General features: G+C 41.2%; 1 protein-coding gene across 1 annotated transcript in view; it reads right to left on the bottom strand.

The window, feature by feature from the left end:
- The window catches only part of LOC145403314 (uncharacterized), a 114,086-nt gene extending 99,010 nt beyond the window's left edge, over nt 1-15,076 (bottom strand). The window contains exons 1-2 of the mRNA XM_080275111.1: nt 15,013-15,076; nt 5,018-5,173 (exon numbers count right to left, since the gene is read on the bottom strand). Coding sequence (XP_080131237.1) covers nt 5,018-5,173; nt 15,013-15,076 — 220 coding nt within the window. The remainder of the gene's footprint in view (nt 1-5,017; nt 5,174-15,012) is intronic.
- Nucleotides 15,077-15,987: the final 911 nt, after the last annotated feature.

A 15,987-nucleotide genomic window follows, 5' to 3' on the forward strand; every position in this document is an offset into this window, starting at 1 on the left:
GCAACAGAAAATCTTCAACAGCCAAGAATTGGGATGTCTCATGAACTGAAGGGTCAGCACTACCATGTATATCTTATACCCTTCTTCAAGTCACGGTGTGGACACCCCTTGTGTTAGGTCTATTTATTATTATGTTTTAAAACGTATTACTAATAACAGTTCCTCATATATCTCGTATATTCTTAAACTTTTTAAATTTAAATGTAAGGGTCACTTATTATTATTTGTAAGTGGTTTTTGTGTTTTCTTCCGTCACAACATAATGGTCATCAACACAGAACCAAATGCCAGGGGCCTGCAAATTGCTCACTCCAAGAAAAAACAAAAACAAGATAACAGAGTGCCAAATTCAAGATACATTCTTTTCGAGATGCATGGACACAGTGAGTTTGAAAGACTGGTCGTAGACAGTACGAAAAACAGACAGATGGACACAATTCCAGGGTTGATCTGTTGCATACATGAAGGACTGGGAGTAGCGGTTAACTCTTGCATTACAGAGTTGGACAGAAAAGGGATGAGAGTTTGTTGGCTGACGGGTGCTACATGCCCGCCGTAGTGGTGGAGGGATGCAAACAGACAGTTCAGAGGAGCAGTAACCATTGAAGTAGCGACAGAAAAGAGATAAAGAAGCAACAGTGCGGCGAAGACACAGAGGTCGAAAGGAGCCAGTAACAGGAGGAGAGTTAATCTCTAATGCAATCAGTTCTACTTGTAAGGTTATATCTAGTTCTATTTCTCTGACTTGTAGATTTTTATTTAAGATTATAATTCCTCCCCCTTTTCTTAAACTTCTGATTCTTCTCCATAACTTGTATTCCTCCAAGTTTAGAGTTTCGTTTGATATCTTTGGGGGTTAATGTTGTTTCAGTTAAGCAAATATGTGGTTCCTTTACTCTGGTATAGTCTTTCCATCACTAATAATTTAGACACCATTCCATCTAATTTTGAATACATCGACTTAATCATCTTGTTTCCATACTTGCCATAGCTTGAGTTTATTACCTTCCTTATTTTATTCCCTATTGGTTATGTACCACTCTCGTTCCTGCAATCCAATTACTTTGTAAAAAAAAAAAAAAATACTCTTCTCTTCCTCTGATCTCCCCTTGTTCTTTGTTTTTGCTTCCTCCTTCTCTTCCATGAGTTTTCCCAATCCCTCTTTCGTTAGGCATTTTTATCCATACTTTTTTTTTTTTTTTTTTACTTTCTTTTTTTCCATGAGTTCGTTTGCATTTTTTAGTATTTCCCCCCACAGTGTTCACACTTTGGAAGGTTACTTTCAGAAGCCTTGACTTATTTCTCGCATATTTCCCTACCCTTTTTGTTCCTCTATGTCTTTTTCACAGATTTTCTCTGGTACTTCCGTCAATATGTTCATTATATTTACCATCTCCTTTTTGTCTCGAAGTTTTGGTTATTATTTCTTCTTCATCTATATCGGTGATTACTACAGATTTGCTGATATCTGTTGAATCTTTTACCAAATTTGGGTTGTTTTTAATGATTTCTTTCACTTCCTTTCTGATGTTTTTTCCTTTGACTTTTTTAAGTCTTTCCTTATATTCACCATTTCAGCATATGTAGTTTCTACTTCATCTTTGCAACTTCTCATCCCTTTGTTTGCAGGGTTATCTTCCCTTCAGCATCAGTGCTTTGGTCGAACAGACTGCCTGCTTGCCTAACTGTCTCTGTATCATTTCTGAATTCCTCCTTAATACTCTCATGGTTGACAACTATACTAGCCATTTCACTAATCTTTCTTCAAAGTGTACCCTGACAGCTCATCTGTTGTTGTGCATTTTTTTGTTTAATTCCTTTACTAATTTTAATTTTCTTATTTCTGCATGCGTAATTGTTTCTTAATTTCTTCTATTTTACTTTGAAAAGTCTTCTCCAGTTTATTCATATTCTTTGCTAATTAATTATGTGTCCCTTTCAACCAATTCTGGGTAGAACTCATCATTCTGCGTTCTTCCTTTATCCCTTTTCTTAACTCCTTCCATATTCACTTTACGAAAGATGGTGCTCATCTTGTGGCAATTCTCAGTTTGAAAGATAACTTCTACTAACAAGTTTGCATCTCCCTGCTACCTACCCGGTGACAGAAGACACCCAGCTGATGAAGCATTGTATCAGCGGATTCTTGCACCGATTGGGTGTATTCTATTTTTGGGACAACATTTTTGCTTATACGTGCTCTACTATATTTGAACATCACTTAATTTAATCCAGCACAGACCTTGACTCATATTATTTAGGTGTGGCCAGTTGTGGCCAAAGGTGGCCAGCGCAGAGCGAGGTGACAGACATGCTGCCTCTCTGATGTCAGTGTGTGTGTGTGTGTGTGTGTGTGTGTTCCCAAACATATCAGTTGTGGGCGAATTTTCATCAAACATTCAGGAAGTAGGAACTATGGAACTATGTAGATGGGCAGAAGTGGTTAACCTTTGGTGAGGATTTGATCAAAGACGACCGAATGCCAGCTGCCATGTACCGTATCAAATTGCATTCTGGCCAATATCTCAGCAACTGATAGCAGTGTGGGTGGCAACATCAGCAAAATTTATCACGATTTTCATGTCTTATCGCATGTCTTTCACAAGGCGAAGCAATATAGTTTTTGTTGGTGTGTGAGTGTTCATTTCCAAAAAATCTCGAAAAGTTTTGGATGACTTTTCACCATGCCTTCAGGAAATAGCAACTATGTGGATGGGCAGAAGCGATTAAGCTTTGGTGAGGAATTAGTCAAAAACGACCAAATGCTAGCTGCCATATATCAAATTGCATTTAGGTCAATATCTCGGCAACAGGAAGATATTTTCTTCAAGTTCAGTGTCTAGGTAGCTTGTGGCTGGTGATTTGCATTTGTCCCCCAAATTCTTTTGTTCCCTTCTGGTTCTGAGATATTTTTTATTTGGCGAGTGGGGGCTGAACAATATCCTGCTTCACAGGATTGATGAATACTGTTATTGGTGTTTTTGTTGTTGTTTAACCCCTTAACCACAGGGCGCCACTTTCATGACGCTCAGGCACAATGGATCATACCGTGGGGCATCACTTTTGCGATTCAGTGTTATTTTGAATTCTCCCGGGCTTTCAAGTGGTGGCTTATATCATCTATCAGTACTGCCAGTGTCCAACAATAGTCAGCACTGCTAATGTCATCTGTACTCCCATCCATTGTTGACAATTTAGCTATTTATCCCCAATCTTGACTCCCTTCCCTACCTCCTCTCCATTACCCTCTCCTCTCACCTGTCCGGCGGCGCTGCGCTAAGCAAACCTTCCCCGGAATTTTCCACTGATTTCATCCATTGAAATAAGTCCTATGCCCTATTCTTGTACAAACTAATATATACTAAAAAAAAAAAAAAAAGGTAACTGATAGTGCCTTACACCTGGAGTTGGCTAATCATCACCTGGCAACACCCCATGTGAACTTGTTCACTAATTTTCCCTGGTAATTTCCCCTTGAAATATGCCGTATAATCTATTCTCGTAATAAAAATATCAGAAAGGAAGGGAGAAGCCTAAGTGATATTTACATTCACCTGGAACTACCCAATTTCCTGCCAATCATTTCACAGCATATAAATTAGCAGCTGTCACCTAGCTGACGTTGTCAACCCTTGGCGGCCCCATATCCGCCTCGTCATTTAGTTCAGTGTTGTTTCTTGAGATGAAAGCACATAGCACTCGCGCCCCTCCATTTCTGCCGCTTCTAGAGGGCCCTGTGACCTCTACTCCTACTAAACCTCGTGTGGGAAGGGGTATAGGACTAAATGACTCTGCTGTGGAGCGTGACTGGCTAATTTATCCATGATAATGATGGACAGAGACTACAATCTTTCGGGTGAATCGTGTGATGAGCCAGTGGAGGAAATGGTGATAAACTACGAGTGATTCAGTGTCCCAAGTTCATCCTGGCTCCAAGGGAAAGGAGCCCCTATTTACTGGGAGTGACAATGTATAACATAGCGTAAATAAAATAGAAATGTAAATAATTACCAATACTAATATAAGAATATGAGTACAAATACTTTGAGTAATGACAGTCAAAGCTTTGCTCTCTATGCTAGTTTACTGAACAAGAATGAAAATAAACTACTATTACTTAAGGAAACTTATGGATAAATACTGTATATATATATATATATATATATATATATATATATATATATATATATATATATATATATATAAAGTGTAATAAAGTAATAGGAATACAAAGTGTGAGTGTGTTTATGAATAATAAATGACAGAATATCAGCGAGGAACGAGCACAAGTGGGAAGCTCGTACATGCTCGTAATTTTCATTGCTTTCAGTTTTTTTTTTTTTTTTGGTGTATGGATTCCAAACTACTTGAAAATCATAGAATAGTGTTTCTAGTGATAATATCAGGCTGTGGTAATCATATTACGGGGTGTCAGGAAGTGTAAAGTGGAGAATTCGTTACCCAACTTCAGAAGTCTCCACAAGTCCTACGGTACTCGACAAAGGCTCAACAAACATCCCAGCAGAAAGCTGAAGGTATGTGCCATATGCACATATAATTATAATATTCTAGAACTAATAAGTGCTTTTTGGCAAATATTTTTAAAAAGTCAGTCGGAGTGCGAATATCCTCGTGGGACGCGCAAGGAGTGCAAAAACATGACCGCAGTGTAGGGGTTAACCACAGTCGTTTTGACAGCGCAGACCCGTCAACCACAGGTATGAGACTGCTTCTGTGAGGCTGTCCCACAAGTACAGTACAGCGCATAGCCTACACCGTGAAGGGAACTAGCACCACCTTGCAGAAAAGAAAGACACGTCGATCAGACCAAAGTCTTTCCAAACTGCTAAGAGCAGAGAAATATGAGAAAGTTGGGCTCCTCGGTGGACGTCACAGATGTTTTCCCTTTAACCAGCGTTCACAGTGTGACAAGGTGAAAGTTCATCAAAGTTAATGAATACTGTACTTCATCATAACGGAGAAACTAATAATACTGTCATTTTCAAAACAAACTCACGTCTGCACTGCCCCTGGTGTGCGAGCCTGAGACGCGGCTTTTTACAGTGGGCGATTTTGAAGTAACAGGCATTGTTGAAAGTGACGCAGTCACTTCCACACACGGGGTCGAAGATCTCTGGGCAACCCACGTCCGTAGATCGTGGGTACCTGTGGCCTGAGGGAGGAGGGGATGAAAGTGATGTTGTGCTGATAAAAACTACCCAGTTACCTGTGGACTGGAGGAGATGAAGGAAGGGGAACGTCAGCTTGTGTTGATAAAAATTACTGGGCACCTGTGGCCAGGGGAAAGGGATGGAGGGGGCACGTCAGGTTGTGTTAATATAAACAAGCCAGGTACCTGTGCCCCAGAGGAGAGGAGCGAGGGCACATCAGAAGGCGTTGTTATTAGTTACTAGAGAATCTGTGGCCTGGGGATGGGAGGGGAAGGGAGAACTAAGGAAAACAGAGAAAGACTTAGGACTGTGTACGACTGAGTACGCATGGCCTGTACAGGAACGCATAAGGTCGTGGGACCACAAAGGTTACCCGAGTACCTGTGGCCTTGGAGGGAAAATCCAGTCAGGTGGTGAGGATGTAAGCAACTTGGGTGCCTGTGGCATGTGATGGGAACAAGTCAGGTGGCATGACTGTAAGTTACCTGGCTCACGAGAGCAACTGAGTGAGCGGAAAGAACGACTATTAAATACTGTGAAAGGAAAATTATGAAAAAAAAAAAGGAGTAAATAAGAAGGGGTATGATAAACCGCAAAACAAGGACTATGAACCATGAATATCTAAGAACAATAATGAAATACTGAAGAGCAAGGCTTATGAATAAGTGTGAATAACACAAAAGTTAGATGCAAGCTTTATGATGAACTATGAATCAAAGAACAATGAAAGATTGAGAAACAAGTTTAAAGAACCATGAGTAACGAAAACGGACGATGAAGGACGCGGTAGCAAGTTTTATGAAGAAGTGTGAATAATTAGAGAGGAAAATGGAGGACTAAGGAACAAGACCAATGAATAAATAAAATGAAAAATAAAAAAGCATTCGGGAGCCGAATGCTTATGGCCAGAATATGCTGTTGACCAAGTCCAAGATTTCGGCCATACCTTGACACCCTGATGGTTTCATGTTGATGGCTGAAGCCGTTCATGAGATATAATGGTACTAAAAGCTGCCGATAAAAACTAGTTGACCTTTGGCAGCCATTTTGAGAACCTTGACCTTGACCACAAATGCCCATTTTCGAACTCGTCAAAGATTTTGGCCATATTTTGATACCCGGAAGGTTTCAGTGTTAATAGTTAAAGCCGTTCATAAGATATAATGGGAACACACACACACACACACACACACAGAGGCGGGCAAAAACATTATCACTCCGCCTTGTAAAGGCGTGCGATAAAAATGGGAAACTGAATAATAGGGCATACACGGGGTATGCAGGGCGTGTCAGTAACTTGGCAATTTATTTGTTATTCCAACTTGTTAATATATACACACCATGTCAACCATCGTGACTGGATGAGCTTACTGTAAATTCGCTTCCACCTACACTGTAATAGTTCAGTGTGTGTGGAAATGTTTTTATAAGCTTCCCGCTTGCATAGGAAAGATGAGTCACTAAGGAAGTGGAACACTACCACTGAAAAAAAAAAAAAAAATAGAATCTCGGAGGTATCATGAGAGAAATAAACCCCAACTATCTCAGGTGTAAAACCCTTGTGGGCCATATCCAACTGGAGCTCCTTTAGTCACTTAAGCACCAGGAATTGGATGTATGGTTATAATTCCAAGTAGTAGTGATTTACTGGATTACATTAAACCATTTGGCTGTCATTCGTTTTAGAGTCACCTGGAAGTAGCCGTGCGTCATGTGAAATGATGATCGGTAACCCCCACCTACCACGAAAAAAACTACTGTATATATATATATATATATATATATATATATATATATATATATATATATATATATATATACATGAATACATACACACATATTATAGGTAGACAGAGAGATATAGATTGATAGACAGGTATATTGATAGATATAGATGTAGATATACAGCGTGATTCTGAACTGTACCGAAAAACTTTGAGCGTCACTTGTATGATGAAAAATAAGCGCCAGTTAGTATTGCCCGCCTTTTAGCAAGGTGGAACGATAATGTTTTTGCCTGTGTGTGTGTGTGTGTGTGTGTGTGTGTGTGTGTGTGTGTGTGTGTGTGTGTGTGTATTTATCTGTTCCCATTATATCTCACGAACGGCGTGTGTTATCAACATGAAACCTTCAGGGTATCAAGATATGGCCAAAATCTTGGATGAGTTCGAAAATGGGCACTCCGGGTCAAGGTCAAGGTCACCAAAATGGCTGCCAAAGGTCAACTTGTTTTTATCGCCCGTCTTTAGCACCATGCAATCTCTTGGACGGCTTCATCTATCAACATGAAACCTTCAGGGTATCAAGATATGGCCAAAATCTTGTACTTGGCCAACAGCATATTCTGGCGGGCGATTAGCATTCGGCTCCCGAATGCTTTTCTTTCATTCTGTAACGCTTTACCTACAAAGACTATTTCGAAGACATGACAGAAATCTAGCGCGACAGAGTTGCCAGGCAGTGCTTAACACCAAACATACGGACATATCTAGTTACACCGTGACCTCCAACACAGTAGTAGCATCTGGATTACCTATTTACGTGTTCTGAATATCGTGAGCCGTGTAAATAATGATATGGTGCTGATACTATGTTGTTAGCAAGAAAGTATCTAATCCCTGAACGACCGTTGTTTGAGACAGGACTATTTGTAACACTGGTCACAGGTTATAGTGTTGATGCCTATATGTCTGAAGTGAGATTTCATAAACCTTGAAAGATCGTGAGCCAATCATAATGCAGTTTCAAAATGTAAACAAATACACTTATCCAAGCGCGCCATTACATCACTCAAACAACTACGATATTCATCCAAAGATATATAAGGCATGGCAAGTGACAAGCTTCCCACCAAATGAATTCGTCGAGCAAATTTTACAGATGAGGAGATGATGGCGTTAATACAGGGTTGGCTTGACAGACAGACAGTGCTGAAGAACTATCACATCACCTGCGGTATAACTACAGTGTGGGTGAAAGATCCACATCATATTAACAAAACGTACTGATAATTCTGAAAATATCGAGATCCAAACTGAGACCCTTTTACCTGAATAAACAATATATCATTGGCGTAAGACTGTATCATTATAACTCCCACAGACTTAAACCATGTTTTAATGAACAGTGCATCGGTCCGCATTTTTACATATGTAAAGGGGCACGGTGGCTCAGTGGTAGAGCATCAAGCTCGTAATCGGGGGATTGAGAGTTGGAGCCTCGCCCGGGACTGCCGTGCCGGGACTGGTAGCGCGCTCCTGTAACCTAGCGGGGCTGTATGATCCAATACGGGGTCTAGCTCGGGGGAACGCCATTTCTCCATTTACAGATGTAAGCAGCAGAAATGAAAAATTCCCCCTGTTTGCTTACCTCTTGGCATCTTAACTTCCCTAAGAGATTTCCTGTACAACACGTGTGCCACTCTTAATTATTCTGCTCACACATCCCTGTGTTAAGCCGAATGTGTCTGCCAACACACTCTGAAATAAGTCACATGCATAAAATCTGAATGTCATTAACACCTGCAAATGACATGGCACAGCACGGGATCTTGTCGCTGGTCCAACTAGTGGTTCAACTCTTGCACACCAGTGAAGGAGTTCTTGTCTAGGAAACCTATAATATCTCAACAGATGTTCGTCACTGTAAGCAAATAGATCCATTATGTCTCTGTAGCTCCTCTCAAGTCTCATCGCTCTTCGTAATGCCAGTTCTACCTGTAGAACCACTTGTAACACCATCTTCGTTCACAGAAAATGGTAAATAAACAAACTCGGCATCACTTGATACGGTTTGTTTATTAGAGAAACATCCGCTATGCGACACTACGATCAGCTTAAGGGTGCTTGTCAGAAATCGTAGCGCTACGAGCAAATATGGCGGATGGAGGATCGTAAAATTTGTTTGAACATACACCTTAGCGGTTAAGCGCGCTATGATTATCGTACCCGCTACGATGATCTTTGCGGCCGTTACGAGCTTTCGAACATCCCACCCGTGGCTTTACCAGAACAAAAAGCTGCCTGGGATAATGCGCAGCAAGGCGCGTACACTAAGACGGGATTTCCACCTGGTAGGACCAGGCGTGTCTGACGCGTCAAGGAGAGGGATGTTGTGTGTGTGTGTAATTCACCGGGTCGGTCAGGATCACTTGATGGTCGTGATCGTCAGCTTTTACCCTCCCGGAAGGGAGCTGAAAGCTCATGTAGTCCGATCTAAGGGCAAGGCTGTGACCTTCACACACGCACACACCCGTCCCCTTGCTCAAGGGGGACAGTAACCACCCACTTCGTCAGTGAAACTTTTCGCAACCTGAGCGAGGCGCGAACTCCCGTCCACCAGTTGGCAAGCGGGAACGATACCACTGCACCAGCGAGCGGTGTGTGTGTGTGTGTGTGTGTGTGTGTGTGTGTGTGTGTCCAAATGTAGACCCTTACGTACTAGACACAACGTGTGCATAACTAGCTGTTGAGGGAGGGCAGGTAGTGATTTTTTTCTTATATTGACACATCGCATCGAGTGCCTCGAGATAATACTCGGTAAGTCGCACCATCGTCCTCCTCTCAAATGAAATAAGGTATTACAATACTGTAGATTAATATTAGGTTAGGACTAAGTTGGTTAGACGTCAAAACAAGGCTTATTTGCTGATTTTTTTGTTTGATTAGCCGAACTGTTTCATTTGTTCTCGAGCAAAGGTGCGACGTTGCCGATTCATTTCTTGCTAAACTCGCTCCGACGTTGCCAATATGGCTGGCTTACTAAGTGTACCCCTCCCCCCCCAAAAAAAAAAAAAGTGGGCGGGCGAGGTAGATGCAGGACGAGACAACACACCAGTGTTCGGGATGGTACACAGTTTGTGTTGGCTCAGACTAGGACAAATCTTATTATTCTAAGCTCATGTCCTGTGTCTCAGCAGCCTTGCAGTCTTTCGCATTTCCACATAGAATACAATCGGTGCATTGTTTTATGGGAAATAAACCATTTGTCGGCAGAGTTCAAAATCAAGCTGTAGATGTGTGTGTGTGTGTGTGTGTGTGTGTGTGTGTGTGTGTGTGTGTGTGTGTGTGTGTGTGTGTGACGCATACAAGCAGAGGTCGAGTCGTGTATATATTATTTGAAATACTGTGTGAAGCAAGACTGACATGAATATTAAATAATTTCACCAGTTTTGTGTTCCAAGCATAGTCCAGGTAAAATTTACTTATTATAGTCCTAATAATGACATACTGAAGGTTGTTACTCACCCACGGCCACCGCCAGGACCATCATCATCACCACCACACACAGTCCTCGTTGTACCATCATCAATGATACTTGGTCCGGCCGCTGTAATTTATCTGCAGAAGTCTGAAAATGGCGGGGGGGGGGGTTAGGAATCCATACGTGGACATGTAATAATCCTGATAATGACGACACAGCATTGATCGCTGCACTACGATGACATGGCTTACCACAGTCCCAATTATTTTATTCAGCTTCTCATAATAACCCCTCCATTTAGAACTGCCTTTCCCAAGCTGATGAATATTATCTGGAGACAGAATAGAGGGAAACACGTCATTGTACTAAGAGCTAAATATTTAGAATAAAGACACAGTATGCTTATGACAGTGTTCACTAATTGTTAGAACCTCGTTTCTCATTTTTTTTTTCATTCCTGCAATTATTCGACGATTTTCTTCACCTTAAATTAAACATTTCAAAGTGGAAGGGCTAGACACAGCCGTCACGAGTACGTTGCTTTTCTAAGTTTAATAAAATCGCCTATAAGAGGCACTTAAAGAAGTCATCGGGTTGAAGCGTTTAATAAATTAGAACAGTCCTGCATAACTTCACTAACAGGTATTACCTTCATTAATCACACCTGGAATATGCAGGTAACGTAACACCATCACACTCGTGCTGTCTCATTACTGCGGTCAGTATTAGCCACTTCAGGCTGGTTTTGGCCTCAGCATCTACGTGACTGAAGTGACTAATGAATAATGTGAAGCAAACTGATGAACAACGTGATTAAGATCTGTGATACGACAAGCACTGGGTGCACTCCACACTCAACACCTGGAGAGATTTACAAGAATTATAAAGTAGCCAAATGGTTTCCTGTACACCAGGAAACCATTTACTACGCTGGATGGTAACTATATAATCAGATTTTGGCGCTAATGGTTTAGTGGGTAATTCCGGCGCTCCACTCGGATTGAACCGGTGAAGGTTTATATCCGAGGGATGGTTGGGGTTTATTGTTCACGTAATGCCACTCGGGATGAGTGAGACTGGTCACTCTCATCTTGAATGTCAGGACCAACTTGCCTAGCCCCGGGTTCCTATGCTTCTCATGGGGCAATGTAGGACTGGATGATGAATGAGTGAATGAATAAAGTCTGCCCAATATGGACATGAACACGAGAGAGAGAGAGAGAGAGAGAGAGAGAGAGAGAGAGAGAGGGAGGGAGGGAGAAAGAGAGAGAGGAGTGTATAGAACAGACCTAATCGGAGTGTTATCTATGTGGGGTGATATTTCGCCAGTGGTCATAGTTGTGTGTGTGCGTGTGTGCGTGTGTGCGCTACCAATCATACGAATTAGCGGATAAATCTATGTAACTTGTAGGAAATTGTTTTGCGTAAGGTTACAGAGTAAAAGACAGCAATCTGTAAGACTCTTGATAATGATAAGTACCAGTTTCCTTCACATAACAAAGCTTTGATGAACGAGAGATTGGTCCTTGCTTACCTACACGTTGTCGAGGGTTGACTGACGCCCAGTCTTGGGTCGGGACATTTTTATATGCTGCTCAGCTGTATGACGTCACACGAGATGCCACACGCTGACAGCCACACCAAAAACACATTCTGGATTCTGCTTACCATGTAGTCATCAGAATGATCTCAAGTGAAAATTTAGGTTAAGTATGAAGCAGAAGCAGCAGTTTATGGAAGCATGACGTGGGCATCAACTAGTTTACGGTTCTACACACTTGGGCAAATTGCAAACTCTTCAAGTAGGTGGGTTTTCCAGGAACGAACTGAATGTGTGTGTGTAAACCCCCGTCACACATTCCATAATCGTACCACGACAGCGCCACTAATTCAATTATTGGCGCTGTCGTGAAGTTTGACCGCGATAAACGCCGATAACAGACAATGTCACGATGGCTGTATGTGTCATGACGGTCGTAAGATGGTAACGATGGAGTCATGATAGTTGTAGGACTGTCACGATTGGAAGATTTTCAAATTTTTAACCGTCATGTTGTCGTCACGATGAGGCCATGTTCACTATGATAGTGCCATGAAAGTCACGACGGTGCCAAGAACGTACCACAATAGCTTCAAGAGGTATGCCCACAGGTCCCCCCCTCCCCACCATTCGAGCTCGATCGAAGAGACACAGTCCAGTCCTGTCCCAGCCGCCAACAGCCTGTTGAGCAATTATTGACCATAACTGAGGTAAATATAAGTCAGGGTGAATGAATGATTAACCTCTGTAAAATACATTTTTTTCTTTCTCGAGTGGTAACCGACGCATTTTCCTTGATGCGTGTTTCACAATTACTGCTTATATACGAGGAAATGTGTATGGATTTTACGATTAAATAAGGCTTTTACTATCAGTTGTTCATGGTGCATTGTGTGAATTTCATTACCTAACCTAGATTTCGGAGTCTTCTGACGACCATGCCGCTGAAAGCGAAGCGTGACTCACTCGTAAGTTTTTGTTGTTAAGACAGAGTAACGAAAGGACCTACGACGGCCATGACAGAGTCGTGTAACTGCAACGATCACGATAGGGTCTCGTAAGACTTACGATAGCACTACGTTGGGTACAAAAATTTATCGTGGTCTCGGCCGAGTGCGTCTTGAGTGTCACAACCGATCACGATAGACACCGAATCAGGACAATGATGCCGCTATGAATTGAATTAGTGGCTCTATTGTGGTTCGCTTAAGCAATGTGTGACGGTGGCTTAACATACATGTCATGTTTTGGAATCTGCCTATGTTTTTACTGGTTGGGGATTCTGTTAAGCATTTTATATATATATATATATATATATATATATATATATATATATATATATATATATATATATATATATATATATAGTATATCTATTTATCTATCTATCTATCTAGCTATCTATATATATGTGTGTGTGTGTGTGTGTGTGTTGGGAAAACACATATCACGTACATAAATATGTGGACAGTTTTCGATGCTTCAGCCGGGAATCGAACCTGAGACCTCTAGACAGAAGTCAGGCACCATTAGCACTTCACCATGGCATGATTTAAGATAAGTCACCTGTATTCTGTGAAGAACCAGGTAAATCCGTTATGGGAGGATAGTTTCAGTCCCAGCCTATATGGTGATACATATCTTCCCATACCGAATTTACCTGGTTCTTTATAGAATGCAGGTGACAGCCTTTATCACGCCATGGTGTAGAGGTAACGGTGCCTGATTGAGGTATGGGGATCGATTCCCGGAGGCTGCGTCAAAAATTTCCCTCCCCCATTTATATATATAATATATATATATATATATATATATATATATATATATGTAACAAACACACATACACATATAGATATAAACACACACACACACACAGAAAGAGAGGGATATATATATATATATATATATATATATATATATATATATATATATATATATATATATATATATATATATATATATACAGTACATTTAATGTACAAGCCCTGTTACAAACTTGCATCTTCAACTATTCTTTTACAGTCATACTTGAATATGTTTGTGATTGTCCCCTACTCACAAATGCTGCGCAAGTATGCTGGGTTAAGACCAGAAAATACTTCCTTCTCCTAAAGTTCTCGTCATAATCACACAAACCTTTCTGTCCCCTCCTTCCTTTTTACTTGGTAGCAAGCCTCAGCACAGTTTGTCAATTCCTTGTCAGTTGCCCGCATTGTTCATCCATGTGGAGGGAGGGGGTGAGGTGGTGTAGTCAGAAGCATACTTGGCTCGCAAATGAGAGAATTACCGAAGTATTAAATAATTTCTATTATGCATATATATATATATATATATATATATATATATATATATATATATATATATATATATATATATATATATATATCCTTTTTACCCATTCTTAACAGTACTGCACTTTTACACTCAGCCCACTTCAACTAAAAGGGCTGGAAAGTGTTCATTAACCCCTTCAGCACGAGTGGTCTTCCCAAGTTTAGTATTATTGTCTGGAGGGAGCAAAAAAAAAAAACTAAACAAATGCGGCATCGTAATAAAGAGGTTCACCAGTTTCCCTGCTCTTAACCATTTTACTAGGATGACGTCTTCTATGGACTACTCATATTTCATTCTTGGTGCTTCTTGGGGATTTTATTCACCTTAAAGGACTTCGAACTGAACAGGTTAGTTATAAATCTTCCTTAACTTTTCCTTGTGTCTCCGAAGCCGAATAATATCTTCTGGTGAATGAAAAAAATTCAGTATAATGAAAATGCCCTCCTGGGACTAAGCAGAACAACTTTCACAGCCGCTAGGCCCGTGTCCGAATGTCTCTTACTTTTTTCTGTTTTTTAGAAGAGAGATGTTTCACTTCCGCAGACTTCAGAGAACATAGCGAAACCAAGCCACACCACATCACACCACACAAACCATCATACCACCCTGTTACGCCACACCACACAAAATCACTCTCACACTCCACACCACAACATATACCACATCATATCACACTGTCACACCAAACCAAACACATACGCACTCTCACACCTCATAACACCACCCTCTGACACCAAACCATACCACTCTCACCACACAACATACCATACCTCTGCAGCACACCACACCACATCCTCTTCCGCACCACACCCTCGCAGCACCACACCATACCCCCGAAAGACCTTGAAAATCCCGCGTCTAGTGTTTTTTGTACATTTTTCTTTTTTTAGTTTTTCTCTCTCAAGACGAATGAAGTCAACTTAGGAGTTTCTTACACTGAAGTTGATGAAGTCTCTTGTTATTGTATCCAGTGTAACAAATCTCCCCGGATCTACATAACATCTTCTGCTATAGGCGAGAATAATATGTAAAGGACGTTCTAGGTCAAGGTGTTACGTGTACCCTGACGGCTGCTTCCTGTCAATACACTCATACGTTCTTACGCAGCACGACCCAGCCACCAGCCCACCTTCACTCAGAGTTTTCCCGGTGTTTCCTGCTTAACACATCCAGCTCGCAAATGAGAATACTCCGAGCTCGTCTTAGGTCGATCAGACTGTTGGACAAAGCTTGTATCCCTGATTCTTGCTGTTCAGCCATCAGTACCGTTGGAGGCGTGGATGTTAAGTCAGCTGATGCAGTTGGTCGTCTAGGCCAGAGGGACTTGGCTAAAGTTGATCGTCCTGCAGTCTACAGACATAAAGCAAAGCAGTCTTCTTTGTAGGCCCTGATCACTTTGTCGCTCATATACTTCTTTGTTACTTGGAGTTGTGTGATTTTATTTTAATCTAGTATGAAAGCTAGTGGGATAAGAAACGCTCTGTGTCTGCCTGACTGTCTGCCTGTCTGTCTGTCTCATTATCTATCTATATCTATTTACTTGTCTATATGTCTTCCAATCTATCTCTACCTATCACCTGCCTATCTATATCTGTCCATCTACATACCTACCTACCGCCCTATCTACCCATCTATCTGTCTACCTGTCTATCTATTTATCTATCTGTTTCTTGTCTGTCTGTTGTCTGTATTTCTGTCAGTCTACCTACCTATCTCTCTACATTTTTTTGTTTATCCGTA

Source organism: Coenobita brevimanus, chromosome 60, assembly GCF_032717465.1.
Source record: "Coenobita brevimanus isolate Jiangsu-jjx chromosome 60, ASM3271746v2, whole genome shotgun sequence".
NCBI lineage: Eukaryota > Metazoa > Arthropoda > Malacostraca > Decapoda > Coenobitidae > Coenobita > Coenobita brevimanus.